The 22,793-nt window shown below is 39.7% G+C and overlaps 1 protein-coding gene across 1 annotated transcript in view; it reads right to left on the reverse strand.

Annotated features, from left to right (window-relative positions):
• Nucleotides 1-8,373, reverse strand: part of LOC139750157 (uncharacterized) — a 223,209-nt gene extending 214,836 nt beyond the window's left edge. The window contains exon 1 of the mRNA XM_071664504.1: nucleotides 7,968-8,373. Coding sequence (XP_071520605.1) covers nucleotides 7,968-8,043 — 76 coding nt within the window. The 5' untranslated portion in view covers nucleotides 8,044-8,373. The remainder of the gene's footprint in view (nucleotides 1-7,967) is intronic.
• Nucleotides 8,374-22,793: the final 14,420 nt, after the last annotated feature.

Genomic DNA, 22,793 nt, shown 5'->3' on the forward strand with positions numbered 1-22,793 from the left:
CAGACAATCTCTATACAGCTACCTCGGCTCTGTATCCTCGTAAGGTCATGCACTTCCTGCGTTACTTAAGCCGTCCTCCCCCAACCCACTCCGCCAACACACACACACACACACAACACACACACAACACACACACACACACACACACACACACGTTCAAAATCCAGCACTACATGATTACTTTTCCTTAAAGCTTACTACATATCTAATGTGCTTTATATCCAAGCTTTTTCTATATAATAATAATAATAATAATAATAATAATAATAATAATAATAATGATAACAATAATAATAATAATAATATTAATAATAATAATAATAATAATTTTTTTTTTTTCATACGATTCGCCATTTCCCGCATTTGCGAGGTAGCGTTAAGAACAGAGGACTGGGCCTTAGAGGGAAAATCCTCACCTGGCCCCCTTCTCTGTTCCTTCTTTTGGAAAATTAAAAAAAAACGAGAGGGGAGGATTTCCAGCCACCCGCTCCCTCCCCTTTTAGTCGCCTTCTACGACACGCAGGGAATACGTGGGAAGTATTCTTTCTCCCCTATCCCCAGGGATAAAATAATAATAATAATAATAATAATAATAATAATAATAATAATAATAATAATAATAGCGATAATAATAACAATAATGTAAGAATATATATAGATAGATAGATAGAGCGACACACACACACACACACACACACACACACACACACACACACAAGAGGGTGTGTTGAAATGGTTTGGACATAGGGAGAGAATGAATGAGGAAAGGCTGACGAAGAGGATATACGTGTCAGAGGTTGAGGGTACAAGAAACGGGAGACCAAACTGGAGGCGGAAGAATGGAGTGAAAAAGATTTTAAGTGATCGGAACCTGAACATACAGGAGGGTGAGAGGCGTGCAAAGAATAGAGTAAATAGGAACGATGTGGTATACCGGAGTCGACGTGCTGTTAATGGATGGAACCAGGGCATGTGAAACGTCTGGGGCAAACCATGGAAAGGTCGGTGGGGCCTGGGTGTGGAGAGGGAGCTGGAGAAGAAGAGGGTGTGTTGAACTGGTAAAGACATATGGAGAGAATGAGTGAGGAAAGGTTGACAAAGAGGATATATGTGTCAGAGGTGGAGGGAACAAGGAAAAGCGAGAGACCAAATTGGAGGTGGAAGGATAGAGCGAGAAAAATTTTGAGCGATCGGGACGTGAACATGCAGGAGGGTGAGAGGCCTCCAAGGAATAGAGTGACTTGGAATGACGTGTGTGTGTGTGTGTGTGTGTGTGTGTGTGTGTGTGTGTACATATATTAAGGAACATGGTTTTATATCAACACAAATGATCATTAAGTAGCGTTACTTTTTCTTTTTTTTTACCAATCAAATCCCATTTAGGAGACAACACACCAACCTAACGACTTATGCACTTTACCTAAACTAACATGGAACAGACCCTCAGCCAGAGACACATCTTACCTAACTCAACCAACCTCTGAACACGAAGTGTCATTATACTTTCAACTTCAGCCTTGGCGGATGCAACGGTGATGAGTCGCGGATTTATCCATCGTTGTACAACCAGATAACTACCGACCAGCTCAGTGTATACACCGACAGCCATGACCACCAACAATCCCAGCGATTCAATTCCCCTTTGACCACTTTACAATCATGGTCCTATTTCCCTGTGTACTATTACCACTTTGTCTTTAACTTCAACAACTATGGATTCAATCACATTAAACGTCTAATCTAGGGGAATGGCCCTATATGTCTACAAACAGGCATAAAAACTGCAACATATTTTATGATGTTATAAAGTACCAGCATCGTGAAAATTATATAGCTAAAAAATTTGCCATCAATTTTTTTTCTTCAGTATTCATGGCTATATGTCTGACTTCCAATGTTTGTACTGTTTAGCACCAGTTAATATTTTTCTCCATGGATCCGATCGTAGCTCCTACATGCAAGCATAAAGGCTTCTTAACTTTCTGTTGCAGCTTTACGTTCACAGGAAGCAACCGTAATTCTTCCCATAAAAACTCCCATGGTGATATTTTATGAGCCAATTCAACTGGTCTTTGAAGCTGAAAGGTTACTGGACAAAAGGAAAAAAATCAATCATGCAAATTCACCGGAGAAATTGTTAAACTATTCTCACGTCCTAAAAAACCGACGGAAAAAGTGACAGCGTAGCCTCCCACATCCATAATCTCTAAATGGTTTGGTTCTTGTTATCAGCGAGTTTCTCCTAGCCTGAAACAAAACGTGATATGGTTTTCAAGTACTTATACACGCGTCCCATAGACCCGATATCAAATTTGGTGATTCACGCTGCATCCTATGTCTTAAATTCCAGACAAGACACAGTGCAATACCTCATTGTTCCCACATCTGTCAAGGGGGTTTCCCGTGCTCGGTCTGAAGGAATCCATGTTGGGGTTGCATTCATCAAATGGCAAATATGTATTTACATTTGAGGCAGTAGATAATGTTCGTGCATTTTACAAGGATCCAGTCGGAAGAAGAAAAAGCAAGAAGATACGTTTCAGTATACGAACCTAGCCACTATTGTACTTAACTCCTTAACTTCACCAACACAGTTCTAACTGATCTAACCTAACCTAGCTTAATATCATTTTTATAATCGCGCTTTATTGAATAATAACTATGTCTTATGATCTATCCATAACAGTCTTCCAAGTGGGTTAAGAAGAATAAATCAGATCCGTATAATACTAGCGAACATATCAACAGAATCGAATCCCGCGCATGCATGCATGATACGGTGAAGCCATCGCCCGGATTCAGATGCAAACCACTGACTCTGTGTAATGCATCATGAGTCAGTTTCTCACCATCTAAACACAGTAGCTCATGCGGAGTCCGAATACACGAGTGTGTCAGCTTAGTTCCGGTCCAGCGGGCTAACGGCTCAGATCACCCAAGCGCACACCATTATTCACATTCACACGGTGTTACGAACACAAGGGCACGGTATGGCTAAGAACTCAGCTTGTGTTGCTGTGGAGGTTTAACTGCCTAAAAGGATACGATGATAACAGAGATAACTTACTGCAAAATATAGAAATATATCAATACATAGAATAATATTAAAATTATCAACTATATTATCAAAGGTTAATGAACTAGACCCTAAAGAAGCGACTGGTACTCTAATGCACTAAAATGTAATGGATTAAATCTTACTTTTGAAGCACATGCAAGCAAGCAACATGAAGGGTAAAGAGTTTACGCAATTTAGAAAAAAAAATAAATCGTATATCACTACGATAACCAATTTACCTAAAGGCCACAAAAGTTGTACCTTTAGTGGCCTTTAGGTAACTGGTTTTTAACTTCAAAGCTACAGACATCTAGAACGAGGAACTGCCGACATAAGACCGGCTATATCACAGGTAAGTTTCACCGTAATCATAGATATCTTTGAATTACTGATACATTTCCTAATATCCTCCCACATACCTCCGGAACGAGTTAAACTCTCGCCACCGTACCCAAACATTGACGTGCCGAAATGTCGTACCGTCGTGCTTAAGGGGATAAGGTTAAACAACTTCCCAATATCTGACCTTCAGTTGTTGATGGCCACTTAAGGGTTAACCTATAGCTCTTATCAACGTTTACATTTAAGTCAAAGAGCGAACTACCAGCGATCAGAGACAGTAACTGTTCTCAAACCACTGCCGCCCGCCAGCTATCGACGCCAGTGAGTCTTGCCTTGTGATTGTCATAAGTCTGGCAGCCGCTAGATTTATAAAGCACGTCCCCTTCCATCGCCAGAATTTGCTGCAGGTCTTCTCTTACTATTACGACAGGCCATTAACACAGCACGACAGTACAAACTCTTAACTAAGCGTGGCGGTACGAAACCTTGAGCACGAGGGTACGAAACCTTGAGCACGAGGCTACGAATCCCTTGGAAACGACGCTATGACCCTTGAACTTGACGGTACGACCCTTATGATATACCGTGAGCTTTGCCCTGACCTCTAAGGCTCAGGTTTCGGGTCACGTCATCATACTAAGGGTCTTAGGAGCCGGGTCATAAACCAAGCCATTATACCGTTGGGTCGACAGTCTCTGACAATAACTCTGTCACGTGAGTAATCATGATCATCAATATCAGAGAGTCATCCTGTTCAAGGTCGCCAGCTATATAATGAAGTTAGACATCAAGTGATTGCCATGTGATTAATCAGCATTGATCACATGGAGGGAATGCCCTACCTAAATCGGCTGTGATTACATGATATATGGACCTCCGTCGTTGTAGCGTATAGGTTCGAATCCTACCTGCGACAGGCTGTCCACAGTGACCCAGCCGCTCATCCTCCCATAGGGATTAATGGGTACCTAACTTAGGCTAAAGAAGATGGCCTTGATTAGGGCATTCACTTGCTCGTGCCGCCTCAGCTAAAAATGAAAAAAAATAAGGGTCTGTTAACTACATCGGCGGTGATCACATGCAAGGAGTGCCATGTACAGTGAATGATCACATGAAGGGAATGCAATCTACATCCACAGTGATCATATGCAGTGAATGCCATCCATATCGACTGCCTTTAACACTGACAGTGATCACATGAGAGGACTTCCATCTACATCGTCGAGTGATCTAAGGAAGGGAATGCCACCTACGTACATGAGCAGTGATCACACGAATGGACTGCCATCCACAGTACAGTGACCGTGATGCACGTGAACAACTGCCATCTCGTATAGTGACAAATGATCCCACGAAAGGACTGCCATATCTAACCCACCGAGATCACGTGAAGGGAACGCATACCCTATATCGGTTGTGATCGCAATGAAGGAAAGGCCGTCTACTGTGACATAATCAATAATAACAGGCCCTTATCTACATCCTGAGACCAACGGATAGCGACCGAGGGTGAGTCGTGTCTCTGAATCATTATCAACACCATATCGTAGGTCTGGATGCTAACATTCAAAACGTCTTCCATCCAAACATCACCAACACTCGGCATTCAGAGTCTTCCCGTAAAATATCGACCGCAGGTCCTGCCTTCTAAACAATGACAGACCGACAGTGAATGTGTCGCCATCTCAATATCGCAAGCGATCGGCATTCAGGCCCCAACCTCGAAACGCTGACTGCTCTCGATCTTAAAAGGTCTACTCTCTAAATTCTTCCAGCACCCGATTTTACCCCTGACTAGTCCAGCACTGGGTCACGTAGAGGGGCAGAATGGTGGGTAAGGGGAAGAGGGGGGGGGGGGGGTATCCAAGCCTACATGAGATCAGCCGTCCTTTGTGCAGTAGTCAAATCTGATATCAATCACAGAAGTTTAGAGCAGTTTAATACACCACAGTTACTTGGTGTAGCACTTAGCAATGCTGAGTGTGACGTATCCACGGGCCGCCCAGGATCGAGAGTATAGGATCGATTCCTGGATGCAGCAGTCCGTCCACAGTGAACCTAGGTGCTCGATGAATTGGGTACCTGATTCAGGCTAGTGTAACTGAGCGATCGAGGCCTGAACATGCAGGAGGATGAAGGCGTGAATGGATAGAGTAAATGGAAACAATATGGTATACTGGGGTCGACGTGCTGCCAATGGACCAAATAAGGGCATATGAAGCGTCCGGGGTAAACCATGGAAACGTCTATGGGGCCTGGTTGTGGAGAGGGAGCTGTGGTTTCGATGCATTACCCATAACAGATAGAGAATGGACATGAGCGGATACAGCCTTTCCTCGTCTCTTCCTGACGCCCCCTCGCCATTTCCAGCGTCAAGAACAAACGAAGAAATAGGTTGGCTTTGATTTCGGCAGTCATATGCCCTTGACTCAATACAAAAAGTGATAATTAGAGACGTGACTGTACCCCGAGCAGCAGCAGCAGCAGCATGAAGCCCAGTCCTTTCTAATATTTCGTATTTATTTATTTTTCTTTTTATTCCAGCCACTCCAATATGTGAGTTTTTATCAGAATTCTGAATGCTGTTATCTCTCCTTGGCACAGAGATACTCTCCCCGAGTGTAATGGCCTGAACTTTAACTGACCCATACTGGTCAGATCAAAGGTCATTTACCTACAGTGTGTCATAACTGCAGTGGTCGAGGGTCGTACCGTTGGCAAAGGTCGTAACGTAGTGCCCAAAGGGTAAATTGTCAACACTGGATTTGTGCACTTAATATTTCAGAACCGGAAGCCCCTGTGGCGTTTTGGGTTAAGAGCAGACATCAAGTTCGCAAACCATTACACGACGCAAGCTAAATCATATATATATATATATATATATATATATATATATATATATATATATAATGTGTGTGTGTAAACACTACTGGTTGCTCAACCCCTCCTGCCATAATACAGGTTAAGGAAAGACTACTCGCCATCGATGAAGTGAGAGAAACGTAAACAACATAGTCCCAGGTTCTTTGTTTACCTTATAATGTCCCGAAAAAAAAATACTGTGGAACGTCTCGTGTTGGCAACACAAAGGAAAATGTCTCTACCCTATTTTGGAGAAGAGAAATGGCTGCAAATTAAATATCTAAGTGTACGAACAAATCACGTGACTGAGAGAAGTTCTGACAAGGTTGGAATGGCCTTTGGTAATACCAACTAACTCCATATTACTTGGCGCCAGAAGGTCTTGCATGCAGTGCATAAGTTTCACTCCCGCATTCCAAGATAAACTCACCTAAATGGAAGCCCTGCCTCATTCTTGAAAAATTGGCTTGGGTCTGGTTACTTCATTTTCCCTTTTTTTTTTTTTTATCATTTCCAGTTAACTAGAAGGTGCCTTGGGTTTCGGGATTTTGCTTACAAAATCATATTTCCGCCACTTTCCTCCTACATTTTCCAATGCCCAATACCGGAATGGTGCAAAACGAGTCAAGTTACTTTAACATGAATTCTACACCATTAAAACCCATGAACCAACCTCCTGCCGTATTGCTTAAGAAAATCCAAATAGCTGTAAATAAAAGATAGAAAAAAATTTCACATGGAGTAAAAAAGAAAATGGTCTCTAAATAGTAGATGAAATAAATGGATTCATAAGAAAAAAAGAGCAAATTCGCTCACTCAGAAGAAAGGCAGCTTGTATAAACTACTAGAATAAATATCGGGAACGAGGAGTTAGAAATCAATCTAAAAGGAAAAGAATAAGAAAGCTCAGTAATTAAATTTGGTCACATGATGCCCATCACACCGACAGCCTTTTTTGCCAAAGGTTTAAGAGCGCTTTACTGGCATGATGAGACTTCAACACCATTAGTTAGAACACCTAATTCTCGTCAGCAAAGCAAGCATTATTCTACCTAGTACCTGACTTATGCCTTACGGTATATATATATATATATATATATATATATATATATATGGCGTCCTAGCTTCATCTCTTCTTCGTATATCAACTGACATATTTCTCTCTTGTGTCTCCCCTGATGATGCGATTATTACACGAAAGTGCACTTGTTTCATTTTCCCCGTGGACTCTTAGGTATATATATATATATATATATATATATATATATATATATATATATATATATATATATATATATTCAGCAGCAAAACACCGGAAGCTTAATGACATTGATGGCTTGAAAATCCAGCTAGTTTTCATTTGAGATGAATGCTCGCGACATGCATGTCCTCCAATCCAATCTGTAATCTGTTCAGGTGAGACACTGACAGCCTTCTCTACTCCAAATCAGGCACTAGCCAAAGTTATGACTTAAATATACATAATAATGTAATTCAGTATTCATACCAATTCAACTACGATTATGTTTGTAATCTGTCTGTTTAACCATACATTGTATTTCCACCTCCGTCAATCACAAAATAATAGGACCATACATTGTAACTCCGCCTCCGTCAATCACAAAAAGATAGAATTTGTAATCCACGATTTGGAAGAAAAAAAAAATTTCCCCAACCCCCTCATTTCGAAATAGGGTTTGCTTACCTGATACTGCGACGATGAACAGTAATACTGATATTCTCCAGATCCATGACACCCAGGGCCGCTCGTGGGCACTCATACTGACCAGCTAGTCCACGCTAACACTAGGTCTTATCATACTTCTGTCACATCCCATGGGATTGTGTATTCACATCTGGTAGCGTAGCCCAGGAGAGCCAGAACCGTAAGCTCTTACATTACGAACAATCTTTTAACTTTCCAAGCTAGCCATGTGGTCAACCACACTATCTACACTAAGACCTTATTCTTCCACTTTACTGAGCTGTATTCATTCGCTGTGGTCTTTTTATCTCAATGTATTAAATCACTGTGAACGCAAGAAAAAAAAAATCACACTTCAGACTTGTCGCACACAACCTCTCATCTTGGACTTTTCATCGGCACTGACGTCAAGGGGGCAGGCAAGTAGGAATGAGTAGGTTGCCAGCTCTCGTGAGAGACATATTTGCAGGTCGTAGAAAGTGAGCCCAGCGCCATAATGTCGTGTTACTCTATCTTTACTGACCTTTCTACGACATCCTTATCCAACTGTAGTGATAAGGATGTCACAGCTACTTTAGAATGCATTCTACTGTGATTTTTCAATCATAGAGGAAGAGGATTCTTGACACATGAGAATAGAATTTGACAGCATTCCCTAGGGATATATGTTAGACCTGCGATGTTTATATCTCTCAATCTTCCTCATGATATAGCTACCGTTCAACTCGTTGATGAAGAGTTATAGTAACAAACTACTTAAGGTGAAGGTTACTATGTGAAAATGTGAAATAACATCACTCCCCCCTTAAAGGTCAGAGCGTTAACAAAGGTGTTGCCGTGTGGACATGGCAAGCAGTGATCGGCGACTTCCAAATATCGCCAGCCATACAGCCAGGTGGGTAATGCTGTACCTGTTTGGCTGCGGAATATATATGAGGTTAGACGAAAAAGGCGGGAGGAAGGGTTCAGTAGACTCGAGTATGCGGTTGCCAATGAATGGAATGTTTCATAAAACCAATATCTATCATGTTTGTTTCAAATGATTTACCGTTTTCTGTAGGTGGACAGGAAACATGGGATTTCTTATAATGGATCCGTAATGGGATTTGTACGTGTGATTAGACTTTTTCCAATCGTTTTTAGCTCTTATAGCTGGTTCATAAGACTCAGAAGATATACGGGCTTACGAGGGCAAGTTTATGACGTGTTATTAATCACAGCTTAATAGAATTCCTCGTTACCCTTACAATTCCCCACATCACTGGACACGCTACAGTGTACAGGACTGCAAGGAAAAGAAAAACTTATCTTTGCCTAGCTACAGCCTATGTGAAATGCTCCGCTTTTGTATAACCACAAAAAAAGCGTCATTTGAGCTTCCCTAAGGTAAAGCGTAATTATAGCAGCCAGCAATAAACATCAGCATATCAAAACTGGACACAACTAGTGGTTTAATTATTTTCAGAACTGATACCTTGAGAATTCAGGAATAAAAAGTTCATGTTACATGAAACTCAGAGAGTTCTAACGTTCACAAGAAAACGTTACAAGAAAAAACAAATGAGATACAGAATAAAAAAATACCAAATGATTAATCTGAGGAAAACAAATCACAAGGAAAAGGAAAACACTGGATGAAAATTCTGAGGGGAAACGAGAGCCGTACGTGACCCCAGTAATGTGAGCAACACCACCATCTTGCACCAGCGAGGCGGTTTGCAAAGCCCGGTACCGCCCTAAGCCAGGGCCAGGTGCTCGGACGAGTATAATAACAGACTTGATAACTAACGCCCTGAGGGTCATATTTACAGCATTTTCATTGTCGTCTGCGGACGACATAATACTCTGAAGACTTCCCCTGAAAAGACATTTTCCTCGTGAGCAGAGAACATGGGGCAGGCGAGTTAGATGTGTATTTTCATATGAATTAGCAGCTTGTGTACCACAAACTCAAGAATTCTAGGTCAAGTCACTGAGTATCACAGGCTTTATACAGCTCCCTGGTGCACTGTGAGAGGAGGTTTTTAACTTTTCCCCCAACGAACAAGTGGCTAAAATACGGTGAAATGCGAAACACAAGCTGCCCCACCTGAAGACAGTTATCAAGACGCACTGTATTTTGCATATATATATATATATATATATGCCTTTGTACAATGGCACTATGCACGCATTCCGCCAATCCTCAGGCACCTCACCATGAGTCATACATACATTAAATAACCTTACCAACCAGTCAACAATACAGTCACCCCCTTTTTTAATAAATTCCACTGCAATACCATCCAAACCTGCTGCCTTGCCGGCTTTCATCTTCCGCAAAGCTTTCACTACCTCTTCTCTGTTTACCAAATCATTTTCCCTAACCCTCTCACTTTGCACACCACCTCGACCAAAACACCCTATATCTGCCACTCTATCATCAAACACATTCAACAAACCTTCAAAATACTCACTCCATCTCCTTCTCACATCACCACTACTTGTTATCACCTCCCCATTTGCGCCCTTCACTGAAGTTCCCATTTGCTCCCTTGTCTTACGCACTTTATTTACCTCCTTCCAGAACATCTTTTTATTCTCCCTAAAATTTAATGATACTCTCTCACCCCAACTCTCATTTGCCCCTTTTTTTCACCTCTTGCACCTTTCTCTTGACCTCCTGTCTCTTTCTTTTATACATCTCCCACTCAATTGCATTTTTTCCCTGCAAAAATCGTCCAAATGCCTCTCTCTTCTCTTTCACTAATACTCTTACTTCTTCATCCCACCACTCACTACCCTTTCTAATCAACCCACCTCCCAAAGGCAAAGGGGATAAGAGTGAGTGCTCAAATTACAGAGGTATAAGTTTGTTGAGTATTACTGGTAAATTATATGGGAGGGTATTGATTGAGAGGGTGAAGGCATGTACAGAGCATCAGATTGGGGAAGAGCAGTGTGGTTTCAGAAGTGGTAGAGGATGTGTGGATCAGGTGTTTGCTTTGAAGAATGTATGTGAGAAATACTTAGAAAAGCAAATGGATTTGTATGTAGCATTTATGGATCTGGAGAAGGCATATGATAGAGTTGATAGAGATGCTCTGTGGAAGGTATTGAGAATATATGGTGTGGGAGGAAAGTTGTTAGAAGCAGTGAAAAGTTTTTATCGAGGATGTAAGGCATGTGTACGTGTAGGAAGAGAGGAAAGTGATTGGTTCTCAGTGAATGTAGGTTTGCGGCAGGGGTGTGTGATGTCTCCATGGTTGTTTAATTTGTTTATGGATGGGGTTGTTAGGGAGGTAAATGCAAGAGTTTTGGAAAGAGGGGCAAGTATGAAGTCTGTTGGGGATGAGAGAGCTTGGGAAGTGAGTCAGTTGTTGTTCGCTGATGATACAGCGCTGGTGGCTGATTCATGTGAGAAACTGCAGAAGCTGGTGACGGAGTTTGGTAAAGTGTGTGGAAGAAGAAAGTTAAGAGTAAATGTGAATAAGAGCAAGGTTATTAGGTACAGTAGGGTTGAGGGTCAAGTCAATTGGGAGGTGAGTTTGAATGGAGAAAAACTGGAGGAAGTGAAGTGTTTTAGATATCTGGGAGTGGATCTGGCAGCGGATGGAACCATGGAAGCGGAAGTGGATCATAGGGTGGGGGAGGGGGCGAAAATTCTGGGGGCCTTGAAGAATGTGTGGAAGTCGAGAACATTATCTCGGAAAGCAAAAATGGGTATGTTTGAAGGAATAGTGGTTCCAACAATGTTGTATGGTTGCGAGGCGTGGGCTATGGATAGAGTTGTGCGCAGGAGGATGGATGTGCTGGAAATGAGATGTTTGAGGACAATGTGTGGTGTGAGGTGGTTTGATCGAGTGAGTAACGTAAGGGTAAGAGAGATGTGTGGAAATAAAAAGAGCGTGGTTGAGAGAGCAGAAGAGGGTGTTTTGAAGTGGTTTGGGCACATGGAGAGAATGAGTGAGGAAAGATTGACCAAGAGGATATATGTGTCGGAGGTGGAGGGAACGAGGAGAAGAGGGAGACCAAATTGGAGGTGGAAAGATGGAGTGAAAAAGATTTTGTGTGATCGGGGCCTGAACATGCAGGAGGGTGAAAGGAGGGCAAGGAATAGAGTGAATTGGAGCGATGTGGTATACCGGGGTTGACGTGCTGTCAGTGGATTGAATCAAGGCATGTGAAGCGTCTGGGGTAAACCATGGAAAGCTGTGTAGGTATGTATATTTGCGTGTGTGGACGTATGTATATACATGTGTATGGGGGGGGGGCATTTCTTTCGTCTGTTTCCTTGCGCTACCTCGCAAACGCGGGAGACAGCGACAAAGTATTAAAAAAAAAAAAAAATATATATATATATATATATATATATATATATATATATATATATATATATATATATATATATATATATATTTATTTATTTATTTATTTATTTATTTATTTTGCTTTGTCGCTGTCTCCCGCGTTTGCGAGGTAGCGCAAGGAAACAGACGAAAGAAATAGCCCAACCCACCCCCATACACAATGTATACACACACACACGTCCACACACGCAAATATACATACCTGTACATCTCAATGTACACATATATATACATACACAGACACATACATATATACCCATGCACACAATTCACACTGTCTGCCCCCATTCACTCCCACCTCGCCACACATGGAATACCATCCCCCTCCCCCCTCATGTGTGCGAGGTAGCACTAGGAAAAGACAACAAAGGCCCCATTAATTTGCTCTGCTTTTTCTAAGAATGTATAGTTGGCATACTGGCTCAAAATCTTATCTGTCAAGAAAAAATTTGCAGCTACCTGGCTGGCACATCTGGCAGTGCTATTCATCCATAATTCTTTTTTCACTTATTATACTTCTCTAGAGCATTCTAGTTTATAAAAACTCTCTACTTACATTATTTCTTGTGGCAGGATATCCTTTACAAAACAATATTTCAAACAGTTTTCAGATCTTCCTTCCTTCACTATCATTTCAATCCTCAATTTGCCACACTAAAATGATATTTACAAGAGATATTTAATTCAGGGATCCCTTGTCATTTCACTCCCCTCTTCCCTGACAGGCATTAAGTAGGTCTGGGAAGTTGAAGATCCTCAAAATCTTGGTACATCATGACAAGCTTGTCTGCTGCTGCTGCTGCTGTTGTTGTTGCTAAAACCTGTGTGTGCAAGAGTAATTACCTATTTTACTGTATGTTTGCAGTGTTAGCATGCATGTATATATGTAATGACTCATATTGCATTGAAACAAGAGAGCTTTACTCTCATGTTGCCCAATCTTTTAACCTTGTACATCTACCTTGTATACTCTTTTGTATATACACATACATCCACACACACACATGTTCAAGCTAAGTATCCATTCATCTACCAACCCTGAGGTGAGGATGAACAACTAGGTTGGCTGTGGGCCAATTGCCATGCTTACAATCTGAACCTATGTGGGCCTATGCATGATTCATGGTTGGCATCATAACCATTGTGTGTGCATGTAATTACCTATTTTCACTGTACAGGATCCCATTTTCTTATCCTTTATTACCATAAAACTTCTTGAATTTATGCCTTCAGTCACTTACTCCATTCATATACCGTTTTCATACCATAAAAGGACTTCCTTATATCTTTCTTAACAAGTTTTTAGCTAAATTCAAGCCATTCCTCTGGTTGTCATATCCCTAAACCATTCAAAGAACTTTTTACTGCACATCATCAATCCATTAAAAATCTTAAAAGTTGTGATCAGGTCACCTCTCAAATTTTTCTCTTCCAAAGTTGGCATGTTTAAAGCCTCTAGCTTTTCCCTGTAACTCAACTTTCTTAATTCTGGTGCTATTCTTTTTGCTTTTCCCCAAACCTTCTCTCCTAGTTCTTAGTGCTTCTTTGGGTGAAGTGAACAAACTCATGTTACATATTCCATCTATCTATCTATATCTCTGATGCCCATTCCATCTGGAAACTCCCATCAAGGGGTTGGCCATGGCAAAAGAGTCTCCACTTACCTCTGTCCTTACATACCTTCATCACATACACCATTTCATGCATTCTTCCATCTCTTTTCTCTCCAGTATGCTTCCACTCTATTTCCCAATGTCACAAGTGGTCTTCCTCTCACACCAACCCCTTTAATTGTACTATCATACGCTATCCTTGTAAACTCCCTTCTTTCACTCTTTCCATATCCCCAAACTACCTAAAAGTATAATGCTTCACCCACTCAACCACTCAACAATTCATTCCCTTTGCATTCCCTGCCATACCAAATCAGTCATACCTCAAGCTCCTCTCAGACATCTCATTTCCTCAGCCTGGATTCATGACCTCTGTGACTCATTCTATGTCCATGTTCCAACTGCATAGTTCAAAGTCTGGAGGACTATGCTGTCCCTTAATCCTTTCTGCATTTCCATACTTACACCTCTACTCTTCAAGAGACCCAATCACTCTTCTACCCTGTACTGTTCTCTCCCTTACCTTTCCTTCCATATCACCAAACTTGCCCAAGATAGCTCTAAACTACATTAATTCTCTCACTTCCAGTCTTTCTTCCCAAATATCTATAACACAGTTTAACACACTTTCCTCTTTCATTCTGTAGGGTTTTGCAAAGTCTATACTTGCACAGTGTTTCCTTTCAAACACCTCTACTTTACTTTTACTTATATTTACCTTCAACTTTCTAGGATTACACAATTCATAAAACACACTTACAACCTTCTGTAGCTCCCCTCTACTCTCAGCAAACAACACAGTATCATCCACAAACGGGCTTTTGACTAGCCATCAAACCTCACCACCACACTCCATCTCCGCACCCCTTTCCCTTAGTCTCACTTTCACCTCTCTTATCACTCCATCCACGTTGATAATAAAAAGCCACGGTGATATACGACAGCCCTGCCTTAAACCTGTTTTTATACCAAAATTGACGCTTAACTGTCCATCCACTCTTACACATGCATATGTCCCCCTACCCCATGTATCCTTAACACATCACATAAAGCATTCCATTCAACTTTGCCATATACTTTCTCTTGATCCATAAAAGCTGAAAGCAATTTTCTACCTTTTGCTAGATACTTTTCCAGGGTCATTTTCACCACAAAATTCTGATCCACACTTCCCTTACCTTTCCTAAAACCCCCATGCTCCTCACTTATTCTAAATTCCATCACTTAATCAACACTCATGCATACACTTTTTCCTGGTATACTTAACAGACTTATTCTCCTGTAATTGCGCCATACATCCTTTGCACCTTTCCCTTTGAATAAAGGAATAGAAAAAGCTTTCACCCAATTTTCAGACAATCTTCTGTTTTCAATCTAAATTATATATCAAATGCATCCACTTTATCACACTTTCTCCTCCATACTTCAGCATTTTAGTTGTAATCTCATCCACCTCAGGTGAATGGAATCCTTTCTCACCTTCAACCTCATTATTGCCCTTTTTACCTCCCTTTTTGTTATAGATGCATGCACTTACATCCTTTTCCTCCTGTCCTTCATACCCATGCACGTAAAACTGCTGCCTCATCTTCTCCCACATTCATCATTTCTTCAAAATACTCTTTCCATCTTCCTTTCATTCCTTCCTTTTGATTCAGAAACTCCCCTTCTTTACTTCCAGTACAATTTTCTATTTTTCCTAAACTTTTCACTCATATTCCCCCCAAAATCTTCATCTCCTCTTCCTTTGCTTTCCTCTATCACTATCTTAACATTCCACTTACACATCTTATATTCTTCCCTCTTCCTTTGCTGAACTTCCACTGGTACATTCCTTCTGGACTATCTACCATATGCCTTTTTCTTCTCTTCCACAGCATTTCTAATCTCATCTGACCACAATGCATTTCCCCTTTTATCCCTATATCTCATTACATTTTATCCAATCACTGATTCTACCTTTAACAGTCTTTCTCTAAACATTTCAAACACCTCATTCACAAATGACTGCATCCATCCATCCACATGCATGTAGGGATGCATAGCTTGTTGAGTTTCTTATCCACGAACTTGAATGTTATTCTGATATTTGCTGGCAGACAGTTGGTCTCCTTAACAATTCCCCTAAGGTGGAACTCTGGTGACGTGACAGGTTAGGGACTCTCTTTCACACACACATTCCTGCAGCTTGATTTCTGCTTTATAATGATTATATCGATGCCCTCTCCCACAGTGCATGATTCTCATTACTTTACATTTACTTGGATTGAATTCATCAACCATGTAGCAGAACACCTTTATGGTCTATCTGCATCCCATTGAAAGATGATGCAATCCTCCTTGTTTTTCACCTTCCTCATGACATTTACACCATCCGCAAACATATTCTGGTTGGAGTCCACACCTAGCAAATTATTCATAAACAAGAAAAGTAATGGTTCCAGAACAGAACCCTGCAGCACTCCAAAAGTGATCTCCATCTAATGTGTACTTGTATGTAATTATTTTTGGTGTTACTGGACTACATCTGCTTAGGGTAACACTGCAGTTGACATGTCACCTTTGTCGGGGCTGTATCACTGAGAGTAGAGTCTTGTCAGAAAACTTATCACACTGAAGAAGTCTACATTTCCCTGTAACTGAAAGTATCACAACCATGGGCTGTAGGAGCCTTTGGAATGTTCCTGGGTAACACCAGGACCCTTTCATGGCAATTGGCCCTGTGGTAATTACAGATAAATGAATTACCTATTTTTGTAATTACTTATTTGTAATGAATAGGGAAGGAGTTTTACACTTGTGATGCCCCATCCTTTGAACATTCTCTACTATCATGAAATTTCTTTACTTTCTATATGATGTCTGCATTTACTAGTCTTAAGTCATCTAAGCTCATTCATACACCATCTTATACAATAAAAGTACTTCTTCACATTTTTCTTAACTTATTTTTAGCTTACTTTTAGGCTATGTCCTCTTGAAAAACTGTTCACCGCCCATACCATCAATCTTTTGAAAATTTAAAGATTGTAAGCAGGTGATCACCTCACTCTTCTCTCCTTCAAGGTGTGCAAAATCAAGGCTTCCAGCCTTTCTCTTTAAGCCAGTTCCCATAATTCTGCTACTATTTGTGTTTCCCTTCTCTGGACCTTCTCTATTAGTGCAGTGACCAAAATTTTCTTAAGTTTGGTCGCTGCATATTCTAGTTTGTTTGTGTGAGTGTGCGTGTGTGTGTGTAATTATCTAGATCTATTGTATGGGGAGAGAGTTTTACACTCTCTTGAGCATTCTCTATCATATATTCTATCAAATTTCAGTATGCTGTTGGCATTCACCATTTCTTCAGTTATTTCATTCTGTACATCCACCACTCTTATACTATAAAAATGCTTTCTCAAATCTTTTTTTAATAGGTCTCTTGTATAACTTCAAGTTGTTCTCTGGTTGTTCTGTCCCCATGACTCTCAAAGAACTGTCTACCGTCTATGTCATCAATTTTTTTTTAAGAAATTAAAGGTTTTGATCAGGTTACCCTTTACTCTCTCTTCCAAGGTGGGCAAATTTGGAGCCTTAAGCATTTGTCTGCAATTCATCTCTTAATTCTTACACTATCTTTGTTCCTCTACTCTGGACCTTCTCTTTTAGTCCTTTGTGCTTCTTTAGATATTGTAATCAAACCTGAGAAGCACACTCTAATTCTATTGAATATTTCCTTCTCCATGACCTTAAATGCTATTCTAAGGTTTGCTAGCAGGGTTTTGTTCACTGTACTTGTCCCCATTACTTTACATTTACTCAGGGTGAATATCAAAAATGCATCAGACCAACTTTGAAGTTTGTGAAGGTCCCCTTGTATGCTGATGTAATCCTCCATGCTTTTTACTTCCCTCATGACCTTTGCATCATCTGCAAACATATTCAGGTGGGAAACCACACCTTCAGGCTAGTCATTTAGAATGAAGATCAATGGTCCCAAAACAGAACCCTGTGGCACTTAGCTAGTGACCTCAACCCATTTTGAGAAAGCTCCTCTGACATGCATTCGTTGTTTCCTTCCCCTTAGGCAATCTGACTTTTGAAGGAATTTCCCTTTTAGCTTCTTAATCAGCCTCCCATGCAGTACAATGTCAACTGCTTTTTAATTACCTATTTGTACTGTAGATGGAAAGAGTCTTATGGGGCCCAATCTCTTGAACATTCTCTATTATCACATAGCTTCTTAATTCTATGCATGCTGTCTCCATTAACTATGTCCTCGGCCATCTTATTCTAATCATCCACCACTCTTATACAATAAAGTACTTCTTTGCATACTTTTGATATAGATTTTTGCTTAACTTAATGTCTTCAAGTTGTTCTATCTATGCTCTCTTGAAGGACTACGTCAGTTTGTTTTGAGAACTTAAATGTTGCGATCAGGCCACACCTCAATTTTCTATCTTCTTAGGTTGGGAAATTTAAAGCTTCTAGCCTTTTTCTGTTTCTCAGCTCTCTTGATTCTGGTCCCATCTTTCTTGCCCTCTTCTAGAACTTTTCTATTAGTTCTTTGTGCTTATTTAGGTGCAGTGACCAAACTTGAGAAGTATCTTTTAGTTTTGGCCTTAGGTAGGACATGAAGAGCATGCTAAATATTTCCTTACCCATTTATTTGAAAGGTATATTAATATTTCCAAGGGCCTTAACCTTTCTCCTAATGTGGGACTCCGGCAAAAGGTTAGGGTTGATGTTTACTCCCAAGTCCTTCTCACAAACAGAATCCTGTTGCATGTTTCCTCCTTGATAATTATCATATTTAAGGCTTCTTTTTCTCTGTCCCATCCTCATTACTTTATATTTTCTTGGGATGCATTTCATCAATCATGTATCAGACCAACTTAATATCACCTGCAAACATGTTTATTCAGGTAAGAGTCCACACATTCAGGAACATCATTAACATGGATCAAGAAGACTAATGGTCCCAGAACAGAACCCTGTGGCACCCTGCTGGTCACCTTAACCCATTTGGGGAAGGCTCTTCTGACATGCTTTCTTTGTCCTCTGCCTCTGAGATTATCTTCTTTCCTTTGAAAAAGTTTCTCCCTTATTCCTGGTCCAGCTTCTTAATCAGCCTCTCATGTGGCATAATGTCAAATACCTTCTGGCAGTCCAGATATAAACGGTCCATTCAGCCTTCCCTTTTGTTTAAGACATATCTCATTTTCATAGAGAGCTAAGGTTATTACACATGACCTCCTACTTCTTTCCCCTAAAACTGTGCTGTCTCTCACTTAGGTACTTTCTCATTTGTTGAGATTCAACCATTTGCTTTTCAGTTATCCTTTTCAGAACCTTACAAACCACCCCTGTGAGTGTGTAATTACCTATTTGTAATGTATGGGGAAGAGATCTTACACTTGTGAGGCCCTCTTGAGCATTTTGTTCCATCACCTAACTTCTTTATGTATGCTGTCTGCATTAACTATCTTCTCATTCATTTCATTCCATTCATCCACCACAGTTATACAATAAAGTATTTCTTTACTTCTTTTTTTAGCAAATTTCTTGCCAAATTTCATACTGTGTCCTTTGGTTGTTCTGTCCTTACATCTCTTGAAGAAATGTTCTCTTTCTAAATCGTTAATCTGTTTTAATAACTTCTCTATACAAAGGAAAAATTTAAAGTGTTCAGCCTTTCCCTGTAAATCAGCCCTCCTAATTCTGGTACTACATCATCTTTGTTGCCCTTCTTTGGACCTTCTCTATCAGCTCATTATGCATCTTTAGGTGTGGAGGCCAAACCTGAGAAGCATATACTATCTTTGGCCTTATATAGGATATGAACACCATGCTAAATAATCTATTACCTTGGTACATGAAGGCTATTCTAATATTTGTTAGCCAGTAGTTTTTTTCCTTCACTATTCTCCTAATATGGAACTCTGGTGACAGTATGTAATAACCCATTTGTACTGTAAAGGTAGGGAGTTTTACACAAATGGAGCCCTATCTCTTGAACATTCTTTGCTATCATACAGCTTTTTAGATTCATATATAATGCCTGAGTAAACCATGTCCTTAATCATTCTTTTCCATTCATCTACCACTCTTATGCTATAAAAGTACTTCTTTATGTTTTTTTAATAAGCTTCTTGCTTAATTTCATGTTATATCCTCTGGTTACTCTGTTCCTACATCTCTCAAAGAACTATTTACTGTTCATGTCATCAATCTGTTCTAAAAAATTAAAGGTTGTGATCAGGTCACTCCTCACTCTTCTCTCTTCCACAGTGGGTAAACTCATAGCCTCTAGTTTCTCCCTTTGTGCCTCAGTTTCTTAACTCTGGCACCATTTTTGTTGCCCCTCTGTGTTTCTTTAGGTGCATTGACCAAACTTGGGAAGCATATCTTAGTCTTTGCCTATGTAGGATATGAACAGTTTGTTAAATATTTCTATTTCCATATACTTGAAAACTATTCTAATATTTGCCAGCAGATAGTATGTTTCCTTAACTATTCTCCTAATACGGGACTCTAGCAACAGGTTAGGAATGATGTTGACTCCCAAGTATTTTCACACTCAGAATCCTTACACTCATTTCTTGCAAGATACTAATCATATTCAGGCCTTACTTCACTTTGTGTGTGTGTGTGTGTGTGTGTGTGTGTGATGCATTTATATGTGTATCTACTATGGGAACATATCTAAAGGCCAGCAGGTGCTTCAGTGCTATAAGGAAAACCATTGCTGATAGTCATATAGCTGTAAAGAGTGAATAAGTAAAATAAAACTGTGGTATTATGTAAGCCTACTGCTAAGTAATGCATACATGAATAATTTAGTGCCTGGATGTCACAAGGAGTGACTGAACTGTAAGAACAATCAGGAGATAATGCCTTTTGTAAAAATAAACTAAAGGGCTGGACAGACAGTGGCAGATTACATAATCACATAACTAGTTGGCTCTAGCTTCATCAAAGACTGTAACAATCAGTTTCATGTAAAAATCACATGAGAAGAAAATAAGCTGAGTAAATGGGATAAAACATAAGTATAATTCAAGTCCGTGAAATTTACTTCATTCTTTCCATGCAAATTTTGCACTAAACACTGCCCAATCTTACTATATGAAAGGTTCTGTGAAAAGTACAGGTTGTACATCTCTAATCTGGTGCTCTGTGGTCTGGCAACCCCCATGGTCTGGTGCATTTTGAATCAACCACCATTAGTTATTAGTATGTGGATCTACTACCAGGGCAGTGCTGTGAGCAGTGCTAAGGAGCCAAAATCTGTTTACAGTGCAGCTTAGCAAATTAAATCCTGTTAATTTATATTCAGCTGTATTCTAGCCCTTCTGGATGTCACCCAAGAGACCAAGAGGTGTAAAAGATGGTGCTAGTGCTAATAAGCATAAGCATAGATCAATATCTATGCTTGAAAATATGGAGTTACTGAAAAAATTAGATAAAGGAACTTCTGTAAAGACTTTGTGGAAGTACTGAGATTGGATCATAATTGTGTATGATTTAGGGGTCACTTTCTGTTTTCTGGCATTTTCTGTGGTCTAGCAATGGCCAGGTCCCAAGGTTGTCAGATTAAAGAGGTACAACCTGTATTCTCGAACATGATTATTTACAAGTAGTGAAGAGAAATATATGGAATTGAAGTAAAACCCAGAAATTATAAAAATTACTTGACCTAGCTCAGCAGGAGGACAATCATATTTACTATGCAAAAAAATGACAAATATATACAAACACAAAGCTGAGACAAAATATTATGAAAACTTAAAAGACTAACCATGATCAATCAATCTTCGATTGCCCCCCCAAAATACAGATTTTTCAGTATCAAGAAATCATAAGTGGAGAACTGAAATATGTCAGTATGACTGAATTTCTAAACACCAGAAGTGATGCTTGACATGCGGAATATATTAACACATTAATATAATCAGGTTGTGATTAATCATGTACACAAAACAGAGAGTTGTTTAAGACAGTCTTTCCAAAACTTAGAACAAAAAGTGAAAAAAAAAAGTCTCAAAGAAAAATGATATACACAAAATTGCTCATTATGCAGTCATTAAAGAGACAAGTTCAATTACCCACACCATCTACAAATCCAACAGTTACATAGAAAACTTGTAAGTTTAAAGCTCTGTTGTGCCATTATATAACATTACTTACATTAACAACTGATTTCAAGTTCTGCAAAATTCTCTTCTAATTAAGATATCCTACCATCATATTCAGTGTACGAGATAACTGAATACTAACACACAACAAATAAGCATTCACACCAAAATATATGTTCCACTCATATTTACTTCTGCCAGATTTACAGAAAAAGGTACAGCATTGTCATCTATACAAACACTTATCTAATGGATCACACATCAAGAAAAGCTTAATTTTGCAATATTACCATTAACAGTGAAAAAAATCTTCCATAAGATTCAAATTTAGCTGCTTTAGACCTTCAAAGTAAAATCACTTAAGAGCTTTAACCAGATTTTCTGGTTAGATAGATTCAGTGGTTGGATTTCATAACTCTAATGCAGCAATTGATCTAAGAGCTAAAACATTATGTTTTTAGTATTCAAACAGTGCAATCATGTGTTCATTAAAGCTCAACTGCTTTTATCATTCAAACTTATTGGCCTTGAAATGCAAGGATATAGAAGCTACCGCATTTACTGTCTACAGTTCTAGACTTTATATATGACAGGTAGATTTTAACAATAGAATAGAAAGCTGAACTTTCTAGGATTAATAAATGAATTAAAAATACATGCAAAGAGAGAGAATATGAAAAGAGAGAAATGTTACTACAGACACAGAACACTTTGGCTTCTTTCAACTGATCTTTTATGCAAATAATC

Source organism: Panulirus ornatus, chromosome 1 (genome assembly GCF_036320965.1).
Source record: "Panulirus ornatus isolate Po-2019 chromosome 1, ASM3632096v1, whole genome shotgun sequence".
NCBI classification, from domain to species: Eukaryota; Metazoa; Arthropoda; class Malacostraca; order Decapoda; family Palinuridae; genus Panulirus; species Panulirus ornatus.